Source organism: Pagrus pagrus (genome assembly GCF_965226575.1).
Source record: "Pagrus pagrus genome assembly, chromosome: 20".
NCBI classification, from domain to species: Eukaryota; Metazoa; Chordata; class Actinopteri; order Spariformes; family Sparidae; genus Pagrus; species Pagrus pagrus.
The window spans coordinates 12,126,743-12,150,401 of NC_140207.1; the positions used below are offsets into that span (position 1 = coordinate 12,126,743).

General features: G+C 42.6%; 3 protein-coding genes across 3 annotated transcripts; all 3 read right to left on the reverse strand.

Annotated features, from left to right (window-relative positions):
* Positions 1-67: 67 nt before the first annotated feature.
* On the reverse strand, positions 68-15,888 carry spata13 (spermatogenesis associated 13). The gene is made up of 13 exons (XM_084340266.1): positions 15,368-15,888; positions 8,371-9,897; positions 5,592-6,050; positions 4,724-4,868; positions 4,404-4,534; positions 3,940-4,119; positions 2,923-3,102; positions 2,529-2,708; positions 2,191-2,423; positions 1,615-1,744; positions 1,100-1,475; positions 879-953; positions 68-767 (listed from the first exon to the last, which is right to left on the reverse strand). Exons 1-13 carry the CDS (start codon positions 15,374-15,376, stop codon positions 586-588), a joined length of 3,807 nt encoding a protein of 1,268 aa, XP_084196392.1. The 5' UTR covers positions 15,377-15,888; the 3' UTR covers positions 68-585.
* Positions 15,889-16,265: 377 nt separating this feature from the next.
* On the reverse strand, positions 16,266-18,800 carry c1qtnf9 (C1q and TNF related 9; the record flags this gene model as incomplete). The annotated part of the gene is made up of 3 exons (XM_084340627.1): positions 16,266-18,256; positions 18,439-18,501; positions 18,614-18,800. 3 exons carry the CDS (start codon positions 18,798-18,800, stop codon positions 17,487-17,489), a joined length of 1,020 nt encoding a protein of 339 aa, XP_084196753.1. The 3' UTR covers positions 16,266-17,486.
* A 1,203-nt stretch (positions 18,801-20,003) lies between these two features.
* Positions 20,004-23,646, reverse strand: tagln3b (transgelin 3b). Its single transcript, XM_084340628.1, has 5 exons — positions 23,435-23,646; positions 22,262-22,485; positions 21,301-21,475; positions 21,111-21,213; positions 20,004-21,014 (listed from the first exon to the last, which is right to left on the reverse strand). The coding sequence occupies exons 2-5, from the start codon at positions 22,439-22,441 to the stop codon at positions 20,873-20,875; spliced, it is 600 nt and encodes a 199-aa protein (XP_084196754.1). The 5' UTR covers positions 22,442-22,485; positions 23,435-23,646; the 3' UTR covers positions 20,004-20,872.
* Positions 23,647-23,659: the final 13 nt, after the last annotated feature.

A 23,659-nucleotide genomic window follows, 5' to 3' on the forward strand; every position in this document is an offset into this window, starting at 1 on the left:
TTGCCAAGCAATAAAAAAGAAACAAAAACTGGTTAAGTTGCAAAAGCAAACAAAACTTCTCCTTAGGCATGTTTGTACAAGAGTTTTATTTACAGTGTTAACAGGGAAGGTGAATGTGTCAGTTAATTCATCCTCTGGCTGTTCTGTGCTCAGAGTTGACAGACTCGCAGCAAAAAAGGGTCCAGCCTTTGTGAAATAAACTAAAACCATGTTTGTCAATGTAAAAGCTGAATATACATTGTCGTCATAATCAACATAAAAACGTCTTTCAGCTGGATTTAATAAGACAAAGGGGTGGGAGTCTCTTCGAGTGAGCAGCATCTTTAACACACCAACAAAATGGACAGAGTCAGTATTTTAACACTTTCATCATGCCCTTTCCAAGTCGTAGGCACTGAACTTCAACATGTGACAAAAACAGACATTTAGAAACACACACAAGGCACAAAAACAGAACTTGACAGTACATTCACATGCAGGAAAATACAGGAAAAAATAAAGTGTTCTTTGAGTCTTCAGGACAGTTTTAGGCGTGCTCTGAACATGCACAGGGAGGGGGGAAAAAAAGATGAGGGAGCAAAAGCCTCATTTCCTGAAAAAGGCGTTGCGGGTGATGCTGTACAACAGGTGATAAGGCTTTCGTTTTGGGGGCTCGGCCAGTGAAAAGACCTGCTGCTGAGGCACGCTGGTTGGAATGGTGATGTGACGCTGGTGAAGTGGGTGCAGGTTTTGGTGGTGAGGTGGGACAGAACCAGAGTAACCAATGGCTAAAAGTTGAACAGGTAAAACAAAACAAAAAAAAAAATTACAAACGAAAATCAAAATTAAGCTGACTTGATATGAGTGGCTGAACAGCATGAAGTGAGATATTTCCTTACTTTTACTCTTCCCGTGTTTGGCTCTTCTTGCGTTAACAATGGCCTGTTTTCTTTGCTCTTCACTGATCTCCATGCCTGCCAAGAAACACACACAAATACACCTTCAGGTCAAAATATTTCCCACCACTCCCGTTTTCCAGCAACCTCTTCTTCACCTTCTGTTTGACATCTACCCACAGTAGCTAATCTGCGTCATGAATGAAAGGAATTCCAGGACTCACCCATCTCTTGGTCTTCCTTGACTCTGTATCTCTCCTTGGCAAAGGCCTCTAACCACCTCTGCTTGTCCTGAGCCTTCCTGCAGCACAGCACACACACAAATTCCAGAGTGTTGGCGTTGCGCAGACGCAGAGCATTCCTCAGGGTCAGGCCCAGGTCTTGGTCCCGTCCGTCGGGCACATCCACCACCTCGGTCTGGTCCATATCCAGCCGTCCACGGTAGTGGAGCAGATCTCTGCGCAGGACGTCTTTTTTACAGAAGACTAACTGGTGGTCAAACAGGAAGAAGCTGCGTTGTTGCATTTTGCCTTGTCGGACAATTCGAGTCAGCTCGCCAGAGTGGATCAGCTCTGAGCTGCGTTCCAGCACATTGGACCCCTGCAGCAACACATAGAAAGAGTCAAAAGATTTATACAATATAGCTAATATTCTTTATTAGAGGTTTGCAAAACACAGCTTTTACATTTAATTTATAACCTGGGTAAAAAGTCAAAGAATATTGATTAGCTTTCATCACCTCCCAGTGCAGAATGGCCACCTGCCAGTGAGCGATGGTGTCGATACTCTCCAGCCGTCTTTTCCTCTCATTTATCAGACTGGCCACATTCTTCATAGCCTCGTACGCGTTGCTCACTCCGCTGTAGTCACTGCAATAAATCAGTAAGGGGCAATAAGGATATGGTCCACCTTAGACATTTAACCGATAGAGTGGACATTTCCATTTACAGTAAGTAATAAAAAAAAAGTAAGTCATCAAACCATTGGGACCACATGACTTGTTTATTTAAAGATTAAATGCTCCTGAACGTCAAGCAGATCACTATAACCACAGATAAGCTGATGGACAAATTGACCATTGATAGTTATTGAACTGCTTAATGTTAGTTGACTAATACTATAAGTGTGATTGTGGCTACTTGCTCATAGCTTTCATTTTACAGTCAATGTAAAGTAATTCTACGGATATCCTGAACAGCTTTGTTGAGTCAAATTATCTTCATTATGTGATTAACTAGCATAACAGGTGGTTGGAGAGTTGAATGTGTCCAAGAGTAGTGTAATTAGTAAAGTTGTGAATCTCAAAAAAGGGTACCTGTGGTCTTTGGGGGTGTACTTAAGCAGCTCTCCCAGCTGCAGGGGGTATTTACAGATCTTCTGGACGGGCGTGAGCAAGAAACCCGCAATGGAAATGTCGATCATCTGCTGGAGGAGCCGGCAGGCCTCAAAGAAATGCTTATATTTGCCCGACTTCATGAGGCGCTGCAGCTCAGCACAGGCTGCTGGGTGAGTGTTACAGTAGTCGGAGTAGATAGAGAAACCTTCTTCCTTCAAGAAAAATAAGAGAAAAATTCAAAGACAATTTAGAGCTGCTGAAACAGATTAATAAATGAGCTGCACAGTGATTAAGTAAATTGGAAGATGATTTGATACCTGCAAGAGAAAACAAGAGCCTATTTCACTGAGATGTGGTTGTTCTTTGTTGTACTTCTTCTCCAGGTCTTTGAGAAACTGCCTCTGAAACCTGTAGATGTCCTCTATGTTGCTGAAGATGGTTTTCAACTGCGGCTCGGTGAACATGTCCGGGTGTTTACGGCACTGACGAATGTAGCCCTGAAAGTTAAACAAAACCAGCATGCTGACTATTGAAAACAATGCAAATACTGACCAACAGGAGGTGCTGGAAGGTTGAGTCATTCCTAAAATACAAATACAGCTTTTACTAAATATTTTAAACATTTATTAGACTGTAGGACTGCTTAAGAGATAATATAAAGGAAAAATATGACAGAAGCAGAAGCCCTAGACTTAAATGTTGACGCCGTACCTCACAGATGTCCCTTAGGTGCTTGATGTAGATGCGTTCAGTATTCATGATTTCCTGAACTACATTGGTTCTCATCTGTTCCTTGTGCTGAGCGCAGTGTGTGTCCCTGGGAGTTGGATCCTCCTGGTCCGCTACACTCTCCACGCTTTCTGCACCGGAGTCCTCCTGGTTGACTCGCACCTGAAACACATCCACCACACCACTGAATGGGACCTCCTAAACAGCATTCACTCATATCTAGTCTAGAGCCAGAACTAGGGCTTTTTTTCCCATTGTCTTGACTAATCAATTAGTTGTTTGGTCCATAAAATGTCAGAAAAGTGTTTCCCAAAGCCCAAAATGGTGCTCTCAAATGTCTGCTTTTGTCAACAATCCAAAGATTTTTAGTTTACTGTCAGAGGAGTAAAGAAACCAGAAAATATTTATATTTAAGAAGCTGGAATCATAGAAGTTTGACATTTTTTCTTTAATTACTTAAACCTATGAATCGATTATAAAAAAATAGTTGGTGATTGATTTAATAGCTGACAACTTTAATCACTCAATCCTTGCTGCACTAGGCTCCACAGTATCAAACAAATTAAATAAATAAAATCCTTGATACATTTTTGTGTTTTAATTCAGCTCATAAGCAAAACAAACATAAATGTAGAACAAAAACTACTCAAAGAACAAAAGACTCAGATTAACTCCAAATCACTGTGGCAACAACATGTGCAAGTTTAACCAGCTCCTGTTTGGCAACATTGATTCAGCTACAAGCAATTACACAGCAGACGCCTATCTGCCAATCAACTAACTTCACCATGGTTACCACAGCCGACCTAATTAAGACTCAACTGTCAATCAGCTTTGGTCACCACAGAGACCAGCTGAACCTCTGAGGTTTGAACACTTCCACACACACTGCTAAGAGGGCTGGCAAGGTTTGTTTGGAGCTGAGCCAGTTTACAAGTCTTTTCTGTGCTACTGGAGAGCAAACATGCGTCCGACATGGAGGTCAGGAAGTCCACTTACCCTCACAAAGCTGGAGGGGAACCAGGCCTCCCTGTCAGCCCCCCTTCCCCACCACCAGTCCTTATGCGAGGCATCCAGGACACGGATAACGTCCCCAGCTTTGAAGGCCAGCTCCTGCTCCTCCATGGTCACATGGTCCCAGAGAGCCTCAGCATACACCGTGTGGCCCGAGCTAATCCACTGAGTAGCACACACACACACAGATAAGATAAAGATACAATTACATGCAGCCTAAGCCCATGTCTAACATGTACGATTATGTCTAGACTTAAGGACACTGCAGTGGTTGTCTGTTCTGTTTAACTCTGGCCAAACATCTTAAACACACACCAAAACATTTTCACATGGCTGCTCATGAGGCATGCTTACGACAAGATATGTGTTGCATCATAAATTTAATGCGCATTCTTGGAGACGATGTATGTGAGTGTCGCAACGTGACGAGCTCCCCTCCTCAGCCTCACCTCGTTGAGCACAGAGAGCTCCACCCCCGGCTGGAGGTAGGGCGTGACATCAGGGAGTTCATCAAAGCTGCCCTCCTCCTCCTCCTCACTCACGCTGTCATCAAGTGTCACCGAGCACTCAGACATACCCTCTGCAACACATGCAAAGAGCTGAAAACCTTCTGACAAGATTGAAACAATCCAGTAAACAAGCCACAGATGCAGGCACCCACACCTTGCTCCACACAAACATTCTTGCTCCAACACATTTATTGACATTCCCGGACTCTGTTTTCCCAGACACTTAAAACACGAGACCTACAACAACCCCCAGTTCTCACCGCTGAGCACTCTGTGGAGCTTACGCCGTCCAACGCGGTCCAATCCGATTGGGGTGCTCTGGGAGAGGACAGAGGGGCGAAACCTGGCTGACACTGCTCTGTAGGGGGGCACCTGGTGGGAGGGGATGGGCGGCCGAGACAGGGACTGCAGAGAGGGCAAGAAGAAGCATCCAAGGATTGAGGAAAAGCCACTTACTTGATTTCTTGATAGATAACATTCATAACCAAGAGCATGATCAATTATTTTGGTCTTGCTTTTTTTTTTTAAAAAGGTGTTTGTTTGTTAAAAAAGGTCCTCAAATGTCTTATTTGGTTTTCAACCCAAAGATATTCAAGATATTGTCATAAAGGAGCCAATGAACAAGAAAATATTCACATTTAAGAAGCTGGAATCAGAACATTTTGACTTTTTCTTTTTTTTTTTTTACAACTTACTTTATTATTTTAATAGTTGACAAGTAGTCAACAGCTCTAATGTTGTGTATAGTCAGGAACTTTGATGCATTCCCCCAACCCTACTTTCTAGGTAAAATCTTGGTGAGTCTTATGTATAAACCACCAGTCATGTGGCAGGGAAAATATTGTTTCCTACTTAACAGTGTGGAAGATATACAGTATTTCTTTAACACATTGGAAACAACAAGTTTGAGCTGTGTTTAAACGTACTTCTAACCACAAATTTCATAATTTATTGTCATTGGCGGCTAGATCAGCCTGAAGTCATCCTTGTTCCAACACTTGACTGTATGCAATCGTATTTCTAGTTTGTAAACTGTAGATCAGAGTTCAAGTAGGCAAGTAGGCACTTTTTCCAAAAATGGTATGCTTCTAGTAGGTTTAAAGTAAGTAGTTGTAAATAAGGGCTTACAGGTGGAAGGCGGTCGTCCTTTTCTTCAGCATCAGGTGGGAAAAGATCCACAACTCCTATCACTGAGTTCGGCCGGTACCTCAAGCCCTGAAAGTCTCCATTCACGTTGCAGCTCTCGGGGCTCTCTCCACTCGCACACATGTCATCACCACTGCTGTCTTTATGCAGTGATGCATTTCCTGTCCTTTCTTCAGCACGCAGCTCTCTCACTTCCTCGGGAATGGAGTGCTTCCTGGAAAGGAGCTGCCCATAGTCAGAGATGGGCCGAGGCCTCGGGCGCCCACTCCTTCGTCTGGGCTTGACGGCGGGTTCTTGCGTGGAAGAAGTGGGGGATGCATCTGTGGGTGATGTGGATGACTCCGAGAGGCCTGTTGGAGAGATCGGAGGGGTGCTGCAGGCTGTTGGAGAGGCGTCTTCAGTTTGGAGAAGTGCTTCTTGGCCTTGTTGGTCTGATGTTACCTAGGGATCAAAGGAATGATGATGATATTGACTTTCCCCTGTTTAATGACCTGTTATGTACAGAAATGAAGAATGTAATGTCTGCGTGGAAGAACATCTGTTAATAAGAAACAGAGCAAAATGGTACTGCAAGTCATAAAAAGCTCCAACTAGAAGCAACCGTCTTGGTTGGATGTCAAGGCAGAACACCAAGAATCAGGGTGAAACTATTTAAATGAACTTTATCAGGATTCTCGTGAGAAACTTTATTATCACGAGAAAGCATTCAAGTTCACATAGAGATTGGCTCCACATATTGAATACAAGAAACCCCTCTGCTTATCAAGTTCAAACAATCAAGGCAACAGAAGTTGCACAAATATCCCACAATTAAATGTTATCACGCTTTATGTATTGTACAGTCAACGGTCAAATATTGGCTAACGGTTACTCATTTGTTGCTCTGAGTCTGTAAGTCCGCCAGCGATATCAAAACTCACCTCTTGGTTTTCTCGATCGGGGTCCGGTCCCCGGCATATACACTGGAAAGGCATACAGTGGACTAGCACCATTGTCAAACACACACAATCACAGACTGGCCTGTTTCTCCGAGGCCGAGTCCCTAAAATTGTTTCAAGGCCAGTAAAAGCCTCTTGATTTCTAAAGTAAACAAATCTGATTATTCTGCCTCATTTTCAAAATGAAAATCCTCCTCTTCGACAAAAACACATCGTACTATGACCGCGTGATTATGGTCCCGTATGCTTGAGGGTGCTGCTAGCTGTCCCAGGCCCAGTGTCCATGGTGCTGGACTTTGATCCACTGGGTTTCAAGCTGGAAGGGGAGACGTGAGGCGGGGGACGTACTTACTCATAGCTACCTACCCCTCCCACAGCAACAGGACTATGGAGTCGTTTTTGCGCAAGGACCGCTAATCATAAACAAAGCCTAATCATTAACTCTGACTGCTCCTTCAGCGCGCCTGGTAGCACAGAACAGCTGGCTTCAGCATGTGACCTTGCGACAGCAGAAGTCAGTATATCAAACACAACTGACAGGAAGAGGGCACTGAAGACCGGCTATGTCGTTATTTATTTGACACTGAAGGGGACTTTGGACGGACGGACGGACACGCACACACACAGCTACTTTTTTTTTAGCATACAAGCCCAAGTATAACACTGACAAGAGAACTTATCTCAGTACATTTGAATCATGCCAGATTCAAAGATCGCTTCATAAAATCACAACTCAGAGGAAAGGCAAGGGTCAATGCCATTCCTCTAGAGTTGGCACCCATTAATGATCATGCTGTTTTAGATTATTTCTTCTGTTTTTCAGGGCTTCCTGCCTCTTTGAACCTGCACAGAAAGCCTGTAAGCTAATGATTTCCAATTCTGTGTTTCTAAGTCAATGATAAAAGTGTGACTAATCTGTGATAGTGTGAAACCTTGTCTTTCAGCTTCAGTACCCTTTATTCATCTGTAGGCAGTGGAAAGCTTGAGAATCAATAATGATTACACCCTAGCTTGATGTCATTGTTTTACACATCCAGCATTTTATCAGAAAACCTGCATCTTCCTGTGCCAACAGAGTGATACAGGGATTAAGGATTTTTGCAGGCCAAACTGGAAGTTCCCTCAACAGAAAGCCAATGGGATTTATCCAGTGGATTTTGGATTATTGCAGAAAAATAAGCTCTTTGGCAAAAAAGGTTAATGACACAGCAAAGATAATCTTTACAAATGAACACCACTTTTATGATTCTAAAGTGTAAATGCAATCAGCAGAAATGAAAAGCTAATGATAGGCTTTCAACAAACTACACCACGTCACCTGACTTTAATGTCACCACAACTAAGCCTCCAATGACCCTATACTTAGCACATTATACATTGATAAATTTACAAGCAAGAAAGTTTGATTTAGAAAAGTTTGCAAGTCAAGTGAGTAGGTGAGTTCTTGTTTGTAACGTCCCCGACAACCTCTGTAGCCTCCTTTAGCCACTTGTTATCAACCAGCTTTTTAAAGATTCATAAAAGCTTCATAATTTACCTGTGGGGTTTTCACTGACATATTTTACAATTTACAGTGGACAATCTCTTAAGCTTGTGTTAACCACAGACCTTATTGAAGGCATCTAACCAAAAACCAAAAAATAATCCAGTCACATCCAAACAAGGGAAGCGAAAGTGCAAAAACTCACTTCTGAGTTTAGGACTCATTCCTGCAGCGATCTATATACATTGGGAAACAAGTAGACTAATACTGACTGCCAACAGAAACAAGACAATTTAAATCTGCAACCTGTCATCTTATGCACATGATTTTACTCCCTTACCTCGTTTGGTAGCATGGTGACCTCAGTCTGTTCTTGCTGTTGTGAAGGCTCATTTTGGCTGAGTGGAGATGAATCATATTCTGCCGCACTTGTTGTGGCAACAGAGATGCCAGGTGAAGTTGGTCCTGTTCTCTCTGGGGGCTCCACAGAAACTGGGCTGATGAGGACCTGGTGCTGCTGTGAGCCGACGTCGTGTTCAGGCTGAGGGTGAACCAGAGGGGTGTGTCCAACAGACAGGACCCGGGCTCTGACTGGCGAGGGTCGGCGCTGTCGCTCGTTGGTTGTTAGGCAAGGCACACGGCGGGAGTAGTCGTCATGGAGACGGCTCAGGGGTGACATGAGAGATGGAGAGGTGGTGCTGGGAGAGGGACTCCGCCTGCGTCGGACAGTGAGGTCAGTCATGCTGCCCACTAGCTTTAGCATCGGCCCCTTGGTCTTCACAGGGCTCTTCTGGCGGCTAACAGCGCGGCCCCGGAGGTCCACTGAGGAGGCGCTGGCCGTCCTATGGATGCTTGGTGTCCCGTTTGATGTGCTTGTCCTCTGGGCGTCTTCCTCCAGCGAAGGAGGTCCTGGAGATGCGGCTTTGCGTCTGAAAGGTCCCTTAAATATGTGAATATTTTCTGCACTTTTGCTCAGTCTGCTCAGCACCTTCACATTTGTGTTTTTATTAATGTTCTCTGTTTGGGCGTTCGCCTTGGATGTCTGATCTGCTTTCTGACTGCTCGTAGCTGCATTTGTGCTTCTTCCTGCTAATCTCCCATTCCCCATGTCGAGTAAAGAGATGCGTCCTGCTCCGTACGCCCTCCTGATACTCCTGGAGAAACGTGTGTTGCGTGTGAGTCCATCTCCTTCATCATTTTCCTCATCGTCATAATCCTCAATATCTGATCCACACTGGGTCATCACATTTCCATTAGACACACTATATCCTTCTGAAAACTTGAAATGATCTGTTGCATCATCTAGACCAGAGTCAATGTTGGCCACAATGGTGCCATTAGCCATGTCCTGATGCGCTGAAGGGAAAGGCTCTCCATCGCTGTTGACTGCTCCTCTACTCTGTATACCCTGGAGCACAGAGGAGCGGAGCTTTTTAAAGGAGTCCACAACAGCCAGTCCTGAAAGTCCCGACCAGGACTGGGGGCCGCTGTTGCTGCCACTGATGTTAGTTGAGGTGGAGCAGTCAGTGGTTGGACTGAGAGAAGGCACAGGGCCCTTCTTTGAGTTCGAAAAAAGCTTCATAATTCTTGCAGAGTAAGGCTTTCCCTCAGGTTGACCTATAACAGGGTTGGACCAGGCGGAGGAGTTGATGTCGTTTAATCTGTTTTCATCAGGACCTCCAGTCATCGGCTGTACTTGGGCGCCACACCCAGACAGTAGATATGGGACTGCACTTCCGTCAGCACGACTGTGGAAAGGGTATATATCACTGAGGGGTCGGTTTCGGGTCAGCGGGTCAGCTTTAGAGTTGAGGATGCACGGGAGAGGGTCTTCGCTTGTGGACAAGACCCTGTCCTTTTGTTCTGCCTGCAAACCAAACAGATACATTTTTAGGATGTGAAAGAATTCACTGTCCTATTCAAAGGTTGCTATGAAGAAATTCAACTTGATTGATTAGATAGAGACAGATGCTTTTTCAGAGAATACAACAGAGAGACCCAGATAAAAAGAATGATGAATGTCTTTTCTGTGTGCACAGGGTCCAGAGGAGTGAGGCATCGTACACTGAGAACAGTACATGCATTTGTCCTTGGTGCTGTATTTCCATGTCCAAGGAGAGCTGAGGCCCAGGTTGGGGAGGTGTTGCACTAAGTTCAATTTTATGTGAGTGTGTATGTGTGTGATTCAGGGCAGTGGCTAATGCAGCTGAGCCTTTGAAGTGGGGCTTTGCGAGCGTGACTAAGCAATGAAACTTGCTAATCCATTGTGATTAATGTAATAAATTGCCTGGTTTTCACCAAATTACGCAGATGATGAGGTGATTGTAGGAGGAGGGTGGTGGTGTGGTCTTCAAGTCAGTGACACAGTTCAACTCTTTATCCTAACAGACAGAAAGTCCTCATTGTTTGTCTATTGTCTACACAGGAATCCTACCAAAAGAACCTTTTTTCACAGGGTACATTTAGCTTGTCAAAGTAAGTAAAGCCCAGGCATTACTCATACCATTATTGATAGCTCTCTTCTATTTAAGTATCCCCGTGAGCTATGACAGAGTGACAATGAGCCAGCATGCTGACACTGGCAGCCAAATGGAATTCAGCCATCACTAATTTTACACCTGTGCTTTTCAAACTGTGACTCGTCAAAATATCTTCCAGGTTTCTTTAATGACTGGATTTGACAATTTTGTCCGGCGTTCAAAAGGTTACATAATGACACATCATAGTCCTTCTATAGCTGGTAACTGACTTAGAAATATTCTGAAATATTCTATTATGAATCACTGAATATGACCAAATCTTCCTGTCTCTGTTTTACAGCTTAGGGTGATATGTGGTTGTAATATTAATAACATGGTATGAGACCAGACATCATTTCAGAACTTGGTTATTAGGATAATTTAAAAAAGCAAAAAAAAAAGCTTTCTTTTCATATTCCTGGAGGTTTAATAGTTAAATTGATCAATTTTATAGATAATAATTATATGTAACACTTTAACTCCAGTTAATATATACAATGTTTAAAATAAACTATAATGCAGTTGTAAGCAAATATAAGGATATTGTGGTTACATTATGTGTTAAATTAAAGGCATGCTTTGCAGGATTTATCAGTTGCTGTTCATAAACTCATCATTAAAAGGTGAAAATACAGGCCGAGGGCAGAGTCTCTGCAGATATAGACACTGCCACACACGTATAGAGGGTCATAATTGAGAGGGATTATTTTTGTATGCGCCTATAGCTTAGACCTAACATTGTAATTTGTGAGAGTCCTGCCTCATATACCTTTAATGAACAGCAACTTCAATAATCAGAATGACAATTGTGTTATACTATATGATCATTCTTTATCTGTTTACATACCAGAGTCCGGTCATGGCTGCTTCACAGGAATAGTTAAAGTTTATAACTACATCATCCATAAAACGACAGTACAAATACATAAAAGAGTGTTATATAACAGTAACAATTTATTGTTTGTACGCTGCATATTACGTGTTAAAATAAGGCGTTACAGTATTCACATCACTGCTGTTTGTTTTAATTGTTTCCAGTAAAACTGTCTATTAATAACACAAACAGTCACCCCCAATATAGTGTCAGTATTATTCAGGTATTCAACAATGTTTTTGTCAGCACTGCTCAGTTTTACCACAAACTGAAAGCATTTTTTTAAGCTCTGAAAGCAGTGTTGTTTCCACTGACTGCTATGTACACATGCAGGGAGTTGCAGGATCCTGGAACGTTTCCCATACCTCCCGTCCCCATGCATGTTTCAGCAGCAGATGGGCTTTCTCAGTCAACTCTGAGGAATCTGCCGTCACTTAAACCAGCTCGTTCCATCACACCGAACACTTATGTAAACGTGGAGCCACCGCTGCCAAGCACCACTGCTGACAGACAGTAAACAGCCCTCTTGAACAATGCGCTGCTTTCAAAGCTATACTGAATTGTCTTCTTGTACTTTCCTCCTCCTCAGCCACCGAAGAATCGTGTTTGGTTAGAAACTGGAAAAATAAACGGGATCAATTATTCCATCTTTTTTCCGAGCAGAAAGATAGGAGATGGGAAAGGAATTTCTACAGCTCGAGAAGCTTGTTTTTGTTTTGAATACTCACGTTGTGCTATCAGCCATTCCACCAACTGTGCTATCCTTCAACACCTTTCTGCCTGCTCCTAAACTTGGCGCCAACTGTCACAGGCCAGTTGGTGTCTACTAATGCTTGGCAGTGCTAGTCAGAACCAGGCTGACACAGGTGGTAAATATGCTATTGCACAAAAAGAAAACAGACTTGAAAAAAATCAACAACTCATATGCAGTATGCTTTATACTCCAATAACTCCACAGTATGTTAGTTTTGGTGACTTTTCATTGGCATTTTATGGCTTTATGAGCCTTATTATATATAAACTGAATGCATCAATCTCAATGACAATGTCAGCTCACTGTTGAAATGGCTGGTCTGTTGGCAATCCATAATTACATCTGCAGTTTCCTTAATTATGAAAAGCTTTTTTTAGCCTGATGAACATAAAAGGTATACGGTAACTACACTGTACACAACACTTACACAGTACAAGGATATGTTGAACTGGCATAGTGATGCAATTATCAAAACATCTTCAAAGATCAAAGGTCTACATTTTAAGCTCTGGCCTCTTTCCTCTATATTTTCTGAAATGAAAGAAAAATAAACCATGTAAATAAAAAATATATAAATGCAAAAAAGCATCAACTTCAGTACAACCATGTCTACAGCTATGCATATTGCAACATCCAGAAGAATATTACTCACGTATGTTTTTATCACGGCCTACTGTCTGTAACTGCAGATCACTTTAACTATATCATCTTTGCTCTGCCTGCACCAGGATCACTGCCGCTCTCCGCCTTCCTCCTGCTACACTGTGGATGGGAGCGGCGCTCTGGGGCCCTGGCCCAGAGTTAATTAAGAGCTCAGGGAGGAGTCCCCCCCCACACACATGGCAGCCAGCTGGAGCCAGCCTCAGATTAGACTCCCAGAGACAAGGATGAACACGCACCTAGATACATAAACATGTATACAAGGGCTTAAAGCATGCACTTCAATAACACATGCATAATTAGTGAGAGCATCCTTTCTCATAGTGCGCACACTCGCACGCATGCATGTACAGAGCTGAGGAGGGAGGAAGGCACTTAAATCATTGACTCCCTTCCTGTTTAGCTAGTAACCCACGTGGTTATGTAAGGAGTCATAAATGTGTTGTTATAAGTGACCTCCTACCCAAAGTTCACCTCTGCAGAGGTATGTCCTGCTTGAGGCTAGGATAAAACTCATTAGGCCAAAATGAACTGAGCATTAAACTGAAAGACCAGCAGATAGGGAGTATCGAGGGAAAGTAAGCTCTTCTGTCATTTTCCATTCTCTGGCTTAAGTCTGAGACAGACACAACCACCCCGGAGCAACTCCACCATTCCTTTGTAAGCTGTCACTTTACTGTCTCGACGAATGAAAGCTGTGAGGAAGACATACTTCTAAAACAACAGCACATAGTGTTTAAAGAACAGATTGACTGATTAGCTAAATCAGTTCAGTGAAACTTAAGCTGAACATATGTTCAGGACTGGAGAAAAAGTTCCTCGATTTAATCTTTCAGGTGAATGAGTTCACTTTTTTGGCATGTGGAAAGATGAAGAAACACTTGACAATATTTGAATCCATATTGAAATCTTTTTAGCTGATCTTACAGCTTGTTTCCAGGCAAGAAGGAAAAGTGTCAGCAAGAAAACTCTACTTCGTGAGTGTGTATGGAAGTGTTTGTGTGCATATAGCCTATACCTTATACATCCCTGTAATAATCTGATTAGTGGAGCTTTACCAGTCTGTGTTTAGGACTGGTTTCATCTACACATGATAGCCTAATCAGGTAGACAACTAGGCTATTCAGAAGTGATTTAGAGTGACACCCAAAGCTTGTTAACAGCCCACCAGGACTTAACTGCAGAGGGCAACTTGGCCTATGTGTAAAGCACACATTTTAAAAGTGAAATTCAAGAGATAAAAGGTTAAAATTTCACCATCAGTATAAAAATGTGTCACCTCTTTTGTGGTCACATGATTATGAAATAGACAACATGTCCCATCAGGATCAAGTGAGCAGAACCAGTTGCCTGGTTAAAGTTTCATATTTGGTCATGACCTATTTCCTCATTTTTTCATCTGGCAGAAAGAAGGAGATTGGGAGATGCCACGCCCCTTTCTATAGAGCGTGGGAAGTACAGGTACCGGCCAAACCAGGGAGTGTCACCACCACTCTCACACAGGCAGCCTCTTACTCACCTGATCTGCTTTGGACTGTCATAGAGACAGACGGACAGAAATCTAACACTACACAGGGCACCAGGCTTAGAGAGGACAAAACACCTGTGAGCCTCGTTGTCAACAGTCGACAGTGTAACCTGACAGTGGTGTAACAATAATCAAAAGGCTGCCCCATCAACTAGCCTCAAATCCATCTTCTGTGGCATCTTAAACATTGCTTCCTATCAGTTTGTGAGCTTGGAAGTAGTCACTGATCAGAAAATGGCTTGTTAAAGTTACTTCATCTTCTACGGACTGAAGTTCATAAGAAAGAAGGAAACAAACGCAGGATAACTTCATAAACTAAAGACACCCTTGTGAGACAGAATTACAACTGTGTATGAAATAGAGTGGTCTAGTGTAAAATTATATTGTAGTCGTCTACTCCTGTTGTAAAAAAAATGATTTTATATATCCTCTATAAAGCATACATGACCTTTAACAATGATTGATCCAGACACCACAGTTTAGCTCTAGTATAAAAGTCCAGCTGGTGAGCAAAGGACACAGGTTAATTAATTGTGACTACACTGTGTGGATGACTATAGACTCCTAAGGAAGTGTAGCTATGTTGGACCATGCTAAGAATGAAGCAGGATCTGAAAACAAGGAGCTATGAAAGGGGCTTATACTGAGTAAGTAAGCTCAGAAAGAACTCGGGGCCAAACTGCTTATTTATTTCTGCATTAATTAACTTTCTTTGGCCATAAAGCTCTTTGTAGTTGGTGGCCCCCTGCCCCTCCTTCACCAGCTCCCTGCACAGCCTGGCATCTCCCACATCACTATAACAACCACGGCTGTAATGCACTACAATAACCCCCTCTGGTCCCATTTCAAACAAGAACACAAGAGGGGAAATCAATGCAACTGTAATGTGATCCAGGAAGAGTATAAATAATTTAAGTGCATCATTTTTACTTACTGGCTGTGAATTAAACAAGGAGTTACTGCGCAGTTAAAAGAAAACATTTTTAAAAAAGCGCTGCTCACCCTGCTCATAGTCGCTGATGTTGGTCCTCCTGACCTTCTCTCTCACATCAACAGAGCAGCTGTTTTTGTTGTTTAGCCATAGTGAAACAGCCTGGCTCTCTCTGAGGTCCAACCGCTTGCTGCCTCGCACTCCTCGTCCTCTCGCAAAAACATGTCGGGTACAAAAACAACGACAAAGTGCGCTGCCCCTGCTCACTAGCTACCACCGCCACATATTGAGACAAACGGCTGGCTGACTTCTTAAACGCACTCGGCTAGCAACTCGAGCTAGCTCACTAACTCACTGATAAACTTAATTGCGCAAGCTCCCAGGTTTGTAATTTCGCTTTCACCGGCCGGCAAAAAGCCTTGAAGCAGTCAAACAAGTTCCAAGATAAACACTGACTCATCCGTTATCTTCAGAAGTGGCTGAAGAAAAGCTCACAGTTTCGCAGAGGAGTCCAGTTAACAGGTCTTTCTTGGAGGATTGAGCTCGCGAGCATCATTAATGCACTTGTTGCAAGTGTTTGCGAGGGGCGGGGCTTCGAGAGGTTACGATGGAGGTTACTGGTTGACCGCAGCGTGGCCAATCGGTTGACAGCCAATCACAAGTGAGCAGGTCAGCCCGTGACCGCAAAACCACGCCCACAGTGGAAAGCTCTTCATTGAAGAAAAAAAAAAGGAGAGACAATGCAGCTGTGCACTTCCTGCGTTTCTCTGAAGACAAAAAAAGACTGGGCCTTCCAGTTGTTGTTGCACCGTCTTCCTCGTGCCTTGTCAGTGTATCATGCCAAGACAATTAATGTGTGTCGTGTATTTCTGGTGTGTGCGACAATCCCTAAATACCAGAGGCAGGGACTGGATGCCTTAGTGAGTGTTGCTCTTTATTACAGGGTAGAAGACAAACACAAAGGCAAAATAACTTTTTCTGGTGACAAACATGACACAGGCACCTTCATTTTTTATCTGATTAATGTCTTCTTTTTTTAATTTACAGGCTGATGGTTTCTATTCGAGAAAATGAATGCACTTGATTTAACCAGCTATGCAATGCCAGAAGTGGGAGAAAGTTCACATTCTTTACTTAATTAATAACAACAGTGGAGTAAAATGCTCTAGTTCTACATTCAGAATGATACAAAAGTAAAAGCATAGCAGTGTTGTCAGAAATGCATAAAAATTGCCGCTGTGAGTGTACAATTATTACAATTATTGGGATATTCTCACAGATGCACAAACATGTAAGACATATTTTATTGTTGTAGGTAGTCGAGGTGGAGCCATTTTGAATAACTTTACATTCCTATGTAGTTAATCTATAACCATTAATTGTATTTTACAAACCTACTATGTTTTGCTTGGAAAATTTCAATCAGCAATGCAACCACAGTAGTCAAATTAATGCAGTGGTGTAAAAAGTATGATGTCTTTATCTTAATTATAGTGGAGCGTAATCAGTGATAGAATGCAACTAAGTACAATTACTCAAGTACTGTACTTAAGTGCAATTTTGAGGTACTTGTACTTTACTTGACTATTTCCATTTTCTCTTCCTTTATACTTCCACTCCACTACATTTTGGAGGCATACGGTATATTGTACTTTTTTCTCCACTACATTAATTTGATTACTTTAGATACTAGTTACTTTGCAGATTGCATGATGCATCAGAGCTAAAAGTAGCGCATGCCTACATTTATTTTATTGCCAATCGGATTACAAAAAACACAGATAATCAGGAAAATGCTTAATGTTGGATTTGATAATCGGTTGTATAGTATACAGTACATACATTAATATTAATATATGTATAGTTTTACTTTTGCTTGTACTTTTGATATTTAAGAACATTTACTGCCAGAAAATTACTTTTGATCCTTCAGTTTATTTAATATCAGATACTTATAGACTTTTACTCAAATATTTCAATAGAATGGAAAAACCCAACTAAAGTACAAGTAAATCATAAATCATAAATTTGTACTCTAATACAATAGTTGAGTAAATGTACTTAGTCACTTACCACCACTTTACAATGCATTAAAGAATCGACTTAAGTTTAGACAGAGGCTGATCTCCGATCACTGATTATTCTTTAAAACATTTTCACACCAGCAGGTATAAACTAATCATGCCTCATTTATGTCCCAAAGATCAAGAACCCAGAGAATGTAGTGTCATCATCTTCATCAGCAAACAGCCCATTGAACAGTTCTCCCCCAGCCACCTGCAGCCACACCTTGTCCCCCACTTCCAGGTGCAGCACAGCACCCCCTGCTGCCTGATCCTCACTGCTCTGGTAGTTATCCGTGGTGTGGATGATCTTTACACCATTCTTCACGAGAGCCACCTTAACATTTCTGGAGAAGACAGTGATATGATAGGTAAAGAAATATGCTCCTGCTGCCGAGCACGTGAATCTTCCTGTTTGGGGATCGTAGTGATTCTGGTGATTGTAAATAATCTTGTCGAAGCGGATCGGTACGTTGGGTGCTGGGAGTTTAGATTGTGCTGTGAGTCCCACTGAGAAGGCGCTTTTAGAGATAACAAGTTCTTCTCCCTTCTCACCCTTATCACCTCTCTCTCCCCGACTCCCTCTTTCCCCACGGTAACCAATACTGCCTTTGTGGCCTGGAACACCGATTTCCCCCTTAGGCCCTGGCCTGCCAGGGGGTCCCAATGGTCCCTGAATGCCTCTGTCACCTCGAAGGCCGATTTCCCCCTTTGGACCCTTTGGTCCAAGAGGCCCCAAATCCCCTTTAGGTCCTTGGGGTCCAGGCAGCCCAAGCTCTCCCTTACTTCCTTTCAGGCCAATAGGCCCTTGGACACCTTGGGGCCCCATTTTCCCAGGGGGCCCCCGTTCTCCATTATCTCCCCTTTTTCCTTTGAGCCCTGCTGGGCCAACGCCACCTGTAAACAACAAGCACAAGATCAACCTCCCTATCCTTTAATACTCAGTGATTGCTATCCAGTATTCCAGAAAGACAGATATAGTAAAATATGAATAAACTGTGTGTCCAAATAACGGGTAAAAATGAATGAATGTATTTTAAAAAAGGCTACTTTGCAATGTTAATTCTGAGGATACATACCAGGTTCCCCCTTGTCTCCCCTGTGGCCATTACTGCCTGCTGGTCCAATAGGACCAACTTCACCTTTTGATGAATGATTCATAAATAATTATATTATTATATTGTAAATTGCAAATTGTAAGTTTAGACATATAGAAAAATGTGCTTAGAGTCAAGTTTTCTCTTCTAAACTTACCTTGATCACCTTTGTCACCTTTGAGTCCATCTCGCCCGTCTCTGCCAGGTGTACCATTATGTCCAGGATCCCCTGGTATTCCAGGGTATCCACAAACACAGCCTTTATTTGGTGTTTCTTCCTGTGCCACACACCTGACCGTCAATAGAAGTAGCAAGAGAGTGACCGTAAACCTCATCTGCAACATTGTGCCTGATGCACCTGTCTCACAAAACTAATATCCCACTACACAAAAACCTTTAGACTATAAGAAGTTAAAGCCAGTGCATAGCTCGCCTCATAAACATATGCACTACTCAAATGTGAACATGCAGCAATGAACAAGAACTTTGGACAAGAGTGACCTCAGCCCTCAAAGCCATTTCATTGGTCGGACTGTGTTTTTGGCTTACTTATTGAGTCTTCCAGTTACACATCACCTCTAGCCCTTTAGACACTTCTCCAGTCTAGTTAAGGCTAATAATAAGCATATGCTGTGTGTAGTTGAGGGCCAGACCTGCAAAAGGCCACATAGCTTCACCTGTGCTGTCCCTTATACAGTGAAGCAAACAGGATATTTAACTCAAACAAATGATTACATGCTGTCAGTACACAGATGCACAGAAGAGCATCTTGTCTTTAATTGATTAATAAAAAGATGCCATTAGAAATAGATGCCTTAGACTAATATTAGCTGAAATTTAACACAGCACTGCTGTAATGGGATGTGTTTAGTCATTGGACACTAATAGCAAGCTTAAATGTTAATTCATGCATGTTTTATTTTATATCTGCTCTTTTAAATGCCAACAGTCAGGAACAATTGACCACATAAACTGGAGCATTGACATAAAATGTGACCTTTTGTGGTCCAAAGGCCAACCCCACATCTGTAGAATGGCTAAACACATCTGCTTATCTTAATGATATGGCTTCTCAGATGTTATCTAGATGCTAGACCGATGTTAGCATTAACCATGTTTAGAGAGGACATTTGGTCAATGAATTTCCAAGGAAAGAGAACCACAGCTATTCCCAAATACCAGTACAATATATGTTTTAGAAGCAGTAAAATGCAGTTTTTTTTTTTACTCTTCTGTTTTTCCTATACCCTCCACAAAGATGTTAAACAGCATTACTGGATTTAATATCTTAATAAAGGTCATTTGAGCAATCCAAATGCTTTCTGGCACACAGGGTTGAATCAGGACTGTCTGGTAGAACAACTGTCATCCTAATTATTATGGCGAGCTGCTGCCCCTTTATTAGCTTGTGTACAGTGAGGAGAGACAGGAGGGGTGGGTGCAAGGGAGGAGCCGGAGCATTAAACCGAGATAAGGAGAAAGAAACACTCTGAGAGCACACGGCGTACTCCCCCGAGCCCCCCAGTCATCAAGATACTGACACAAGCACATGTTCACATACTTTATTTCTTCAATTTTTCCTCTCACAAGCCTCCAGATATAAATATATTTAAAAAATATAAACATGACAATACATAAAAGTGCACATTCAAGCAATGTCTTTACCTGGCACCATAAATGGAAACTTCACTGTCATACATGTTGGCTACTGCACATTTACTTGCTTGGAACACAAAGTAGCATGACACATTATGGACAGAGATGTGATCTCACAGACAAATAACAAGGGCATGGCTCAGAATGAGTGAGACTCATTTATAATTTGAGGCCAATACAGGACCCAGTCTCTGTAGTCCCATAACCAGGCACAACGTGAGGTTGATTTGGTTACAGAGGATACTGCAACAAGTTTTCAGACAAGATGGCAGAGACATCGTCGGTCATTGAGTTCCATTAGGTTTAAGGCTAAATAATTACACAGTAACAGACCATCCGAAAACAATAACAAATGTAATGTAAATAAATATAAATGCAAACAAATATCATACAACATGCTGGATAACACTGATGGCTTGTTTTGTAAAGAGATTTTAATCTTAAATTCTCTACAAGACTAAATTGATATCGAATGACTTTGAGTTCCACATTAATCGGTCAGACATGGAAACAGAGTTAACAAAGCCAGAGAGGATAAGCACATGACAAAAGGGAAGAGAGGAACAGGAGGAGAGCTTGAAGAAAGAGATCTACAGCATTTGACATCATCATCAGAACACTCTGTTTGGGAAAGCAGCAGTTTCAGGTAAGTTGAGGTTAACATGGCGGGTGCTACAAAGGATATGAACATTACAACTTTTTGCGGCGTTAGTAGAAAATAAGGTCTGGAAGCAGGGATGCAGGGTAGCTAGTGACTGGTCTACATAATCTGACGGTGCATACCGTAACCCGTCATTCCAGATTGGGAAGCACCGCGGTTGCTGCCCATCTGCAGGCCGATCAAACTTTCGCCTTGGCGGAGCTGCTCTTGGCTGAACTCTCGCCGATATCCCTGGGCTTTCCTGCACAACAGTTACAAGGTAGAGGAACATGAGGCATCATGGGCATGCAGTCGTTAAAATGTGTCGCTCCTATGTTGCAGTGAGGTCTCTCTTTACCTGTGAAACCAGTCTCGGTCACCTCGGTAATGACCATCATCCTTCGTGACAGCCACACTCCCCAGAGCCATAAGAGTTCTTTGCACTGCTGACATGTCCTTTCCTAAAGCCAGAGCAAAACGATAATGTTAAAAATATTTTTAATTGAATGTGAATGTAAATAATTAAGTCATTAGAAGTAAAAACTCGCCTTCCCAGAGGTCCACAGTTTGAAATATATCAGTGGTTGTGACTCCATAAGCTTCAGATGCTTGCAGGAACTGAGAGATCTTCTCCATTTGCTTGAAGGCCATCTGGGTCTCTGGAATCTTCTTGATGGGCTCCTTCCCCCTTGGGTAAAGGCTGTTGATAAGCCTGCACAGGATCTGGGACAAAGGCTCGATCACATCAAACTGACCACATTGACCACAGCAAAAGGACAGTTGAGGGTCCTATTTGTCACACTTTTACATATTTGTCATGCTTAAATGAAGCAATTATGATTGGTGCAGCAGCTTTCTCTCATCCTACTGTGTCAATCTCTACTTCTGCCAGTGATTTAAAACATTTCCAAGAACAGATATTATCCTGTCTATAAAGAAGGGGTTTAAAATAGCAATTGCATTTAGCTGTGAAAGCTGGTACCATTTATAATTGTCAGTGAAAATGCAAGATGTTTTGTTGCTGCATTGCGTTATTGTCTGGTGCAGAAATTGATGTCTCTGCCTGCTCTAAGATGGATTACTCGCAATGATTTTGTTCAATGTTAGAGTCAGCTGGAGTGTCAAGCAAGGAGACAATGCAGCACCTGCAGGGTGCATTTTATAATTGGTTGTTAATTAGGTCTGACAGTGCCATGCACTTTCAGTGTGGAGAGTTTTCCATCACAAGCTCCCTGAATGACTCAGTACAAAATTCACAAAAAAATGGACCACAACAGTTAGCAATTTCAAATTCACAGTTTGCTAGAAAATACACAGTCTTCCTACCAAATATAATGCCTCAAACAGTAAATTCACATCAGTATCAGTAGTATTTACTGAAGCTCTCTTGTTGAAAATAACTGGGTAAATAAATCTGACTGCTTATTATAGCTTTTACCAAAGCTGGTATCTAGTTTAAATAATTAAATGGTTACTTCTATTTAAGGTAGAAGTGCTGCAGCCACTCACTGTCCCATCCATCAGCCATTTCTGGAAGTTCTCTCTGCCTGGCTGCGGCCTCTCAATGTTTCCCCCACACTGTGCAACGATCCAGTCCACCAACCGCTGCTCCAGGTCAGGGTCGTACTTCTGCTCGATCTTCTCCTGCACCTCTCGGCTCAGTCCGTAGCTGGGCCCTCTGTTCGCCATGGCAGCTCTTAAAAACACTCAAGTATATTTACAGTATGGAAGCCCTGAGGAGAACAAAGAGCAGTACTCTGTAACTACTGCAAGCATCATAATGTTCCTATAATATACTTGTTGTGGTAGGTTAGGGGCTATTTAACTGCCACTGGTCATCTTTTTAACTTAACTCTTACTAGTACACAGCAATTTATTTTCTACTGCATGACTTTTACCTTCATGCTATGTGTTCTTCTAATGTGGATTTTCCATGTTTGCCTGCAGAAATGGACAATAAAGTTTTTTTCTGTTTACTACACTGAAAATCACTATTATAAACCATCTCAGCGTTTGAAGAAAAGCCGAGAAGCCAGGTTTTAGTCTCTCTTTACAGGATCTCTGGATCTCAGGGTCTCCATCTCTGGAGGCTGTGCCAGTGAAGGGTGTGGTCCCTGGCTGCTATCCCGAACAGGGACATGCCCTCTTATTGCTATGGTAACCGTCAAGCCCGTTTCCGGCACGCTGTGTGCAGTGATGCGCTGTAGGCTACGAGATGATGGTTCAAGCATGACCTCCAGTAGACAGTCAACATGACGCAAATTAAATAATCAAATACATTCTCATAAAGTTTGACCTCATACAGAAACATGAATTCATACATTGTACAACAGTTCTATATTTAGTTTGATTGAATTACGTCACCCCCCTCCCTGTGCTGCACACACAAGGTTTGTGTTAATTCTTCAGTTGATTGTCCATTGTTGGCCGCAATTCTCATTTAAATAGAGTAATTTCAAATAAAACCCCGCCATTTAATGTTACTACGCCACACTGTGACGTATTCTGCAGTTTTTTTTAAAAAAACAACAACATGAACATTTAACAAACCCAAAGGCAAACTGCGCAAAGCTCACGCACCAGCTGCGACACCGCATCGCCTGCATAAAACATAACACGCACAATATGTCACGCAGTCAAAGCTCTGTTATATAGTAAAGAGTAGCCTATACGTGCACTTACTGCAGAGGAGAGAGCGGTCAGATTTGTCCGTGTCACTGTGCTTCAGTTCCGCTGAGCTGGGCAGGGCTGAGGAGGATGCTGAAGTGCTGAAGCATCCATGAAGCGCAGCACAGGGCAGGCGCGTCCGGCCAGGCTGGATCTACTTTGTCCGGGAGGGGCGAGTCACTCGTTTTATATGCCAGCTCGTCCAGGAGGGGTCCCTACAGACTCTCAACACAGAATGCG

What these genes read in the sequence shown, in the direction of transcription:
- spata13 (XM_084340266.1), bottom strand. An exon ending in ACCTAAGGGACATCTGTGAG is followed by an intron (nt 2,709 to 2,922) that starts GTACGGCGTCAA and finishes TTTAACTTTCAG; the next exon opens with GGCTACATTCGTCAGTGCCG. An exon ending in TACACCCCCAAAGACCACAG is followed by an intron (nt 1,745 to 2,190) that starts GTACCCTTTTTT and finishes GATTTATTGCAG; the next exon opens with TGACTACAGCGGAGTGAGCA.
- tagln3b (XM_084340628.1), bottom strand. Translation starts at nt 22,441, where the DNA reads ATGGCGAACAGAGGGCCCAGCTACGGACTGAGCCGAGAGGTGCAGGAG. An exon ending in AACTGTGGACCTCTGGGAAG is followed by an intron (nt 21,214 to 21,300) that starts GCGAGTTTTTAC and finishes CTCTGGCTTTAG; the next exon opens with GAAAGGACATGTCAGCAGTG. An exon ending in GACCGAGACTGGTTTCACAG is followed by an intron (nt 21,015 to 21,110) that starts GTAAAGAGAGAC and finishes ACTGTTGTGCAG; the next exon opens with GAAAGCCCAGGGATATCGGC.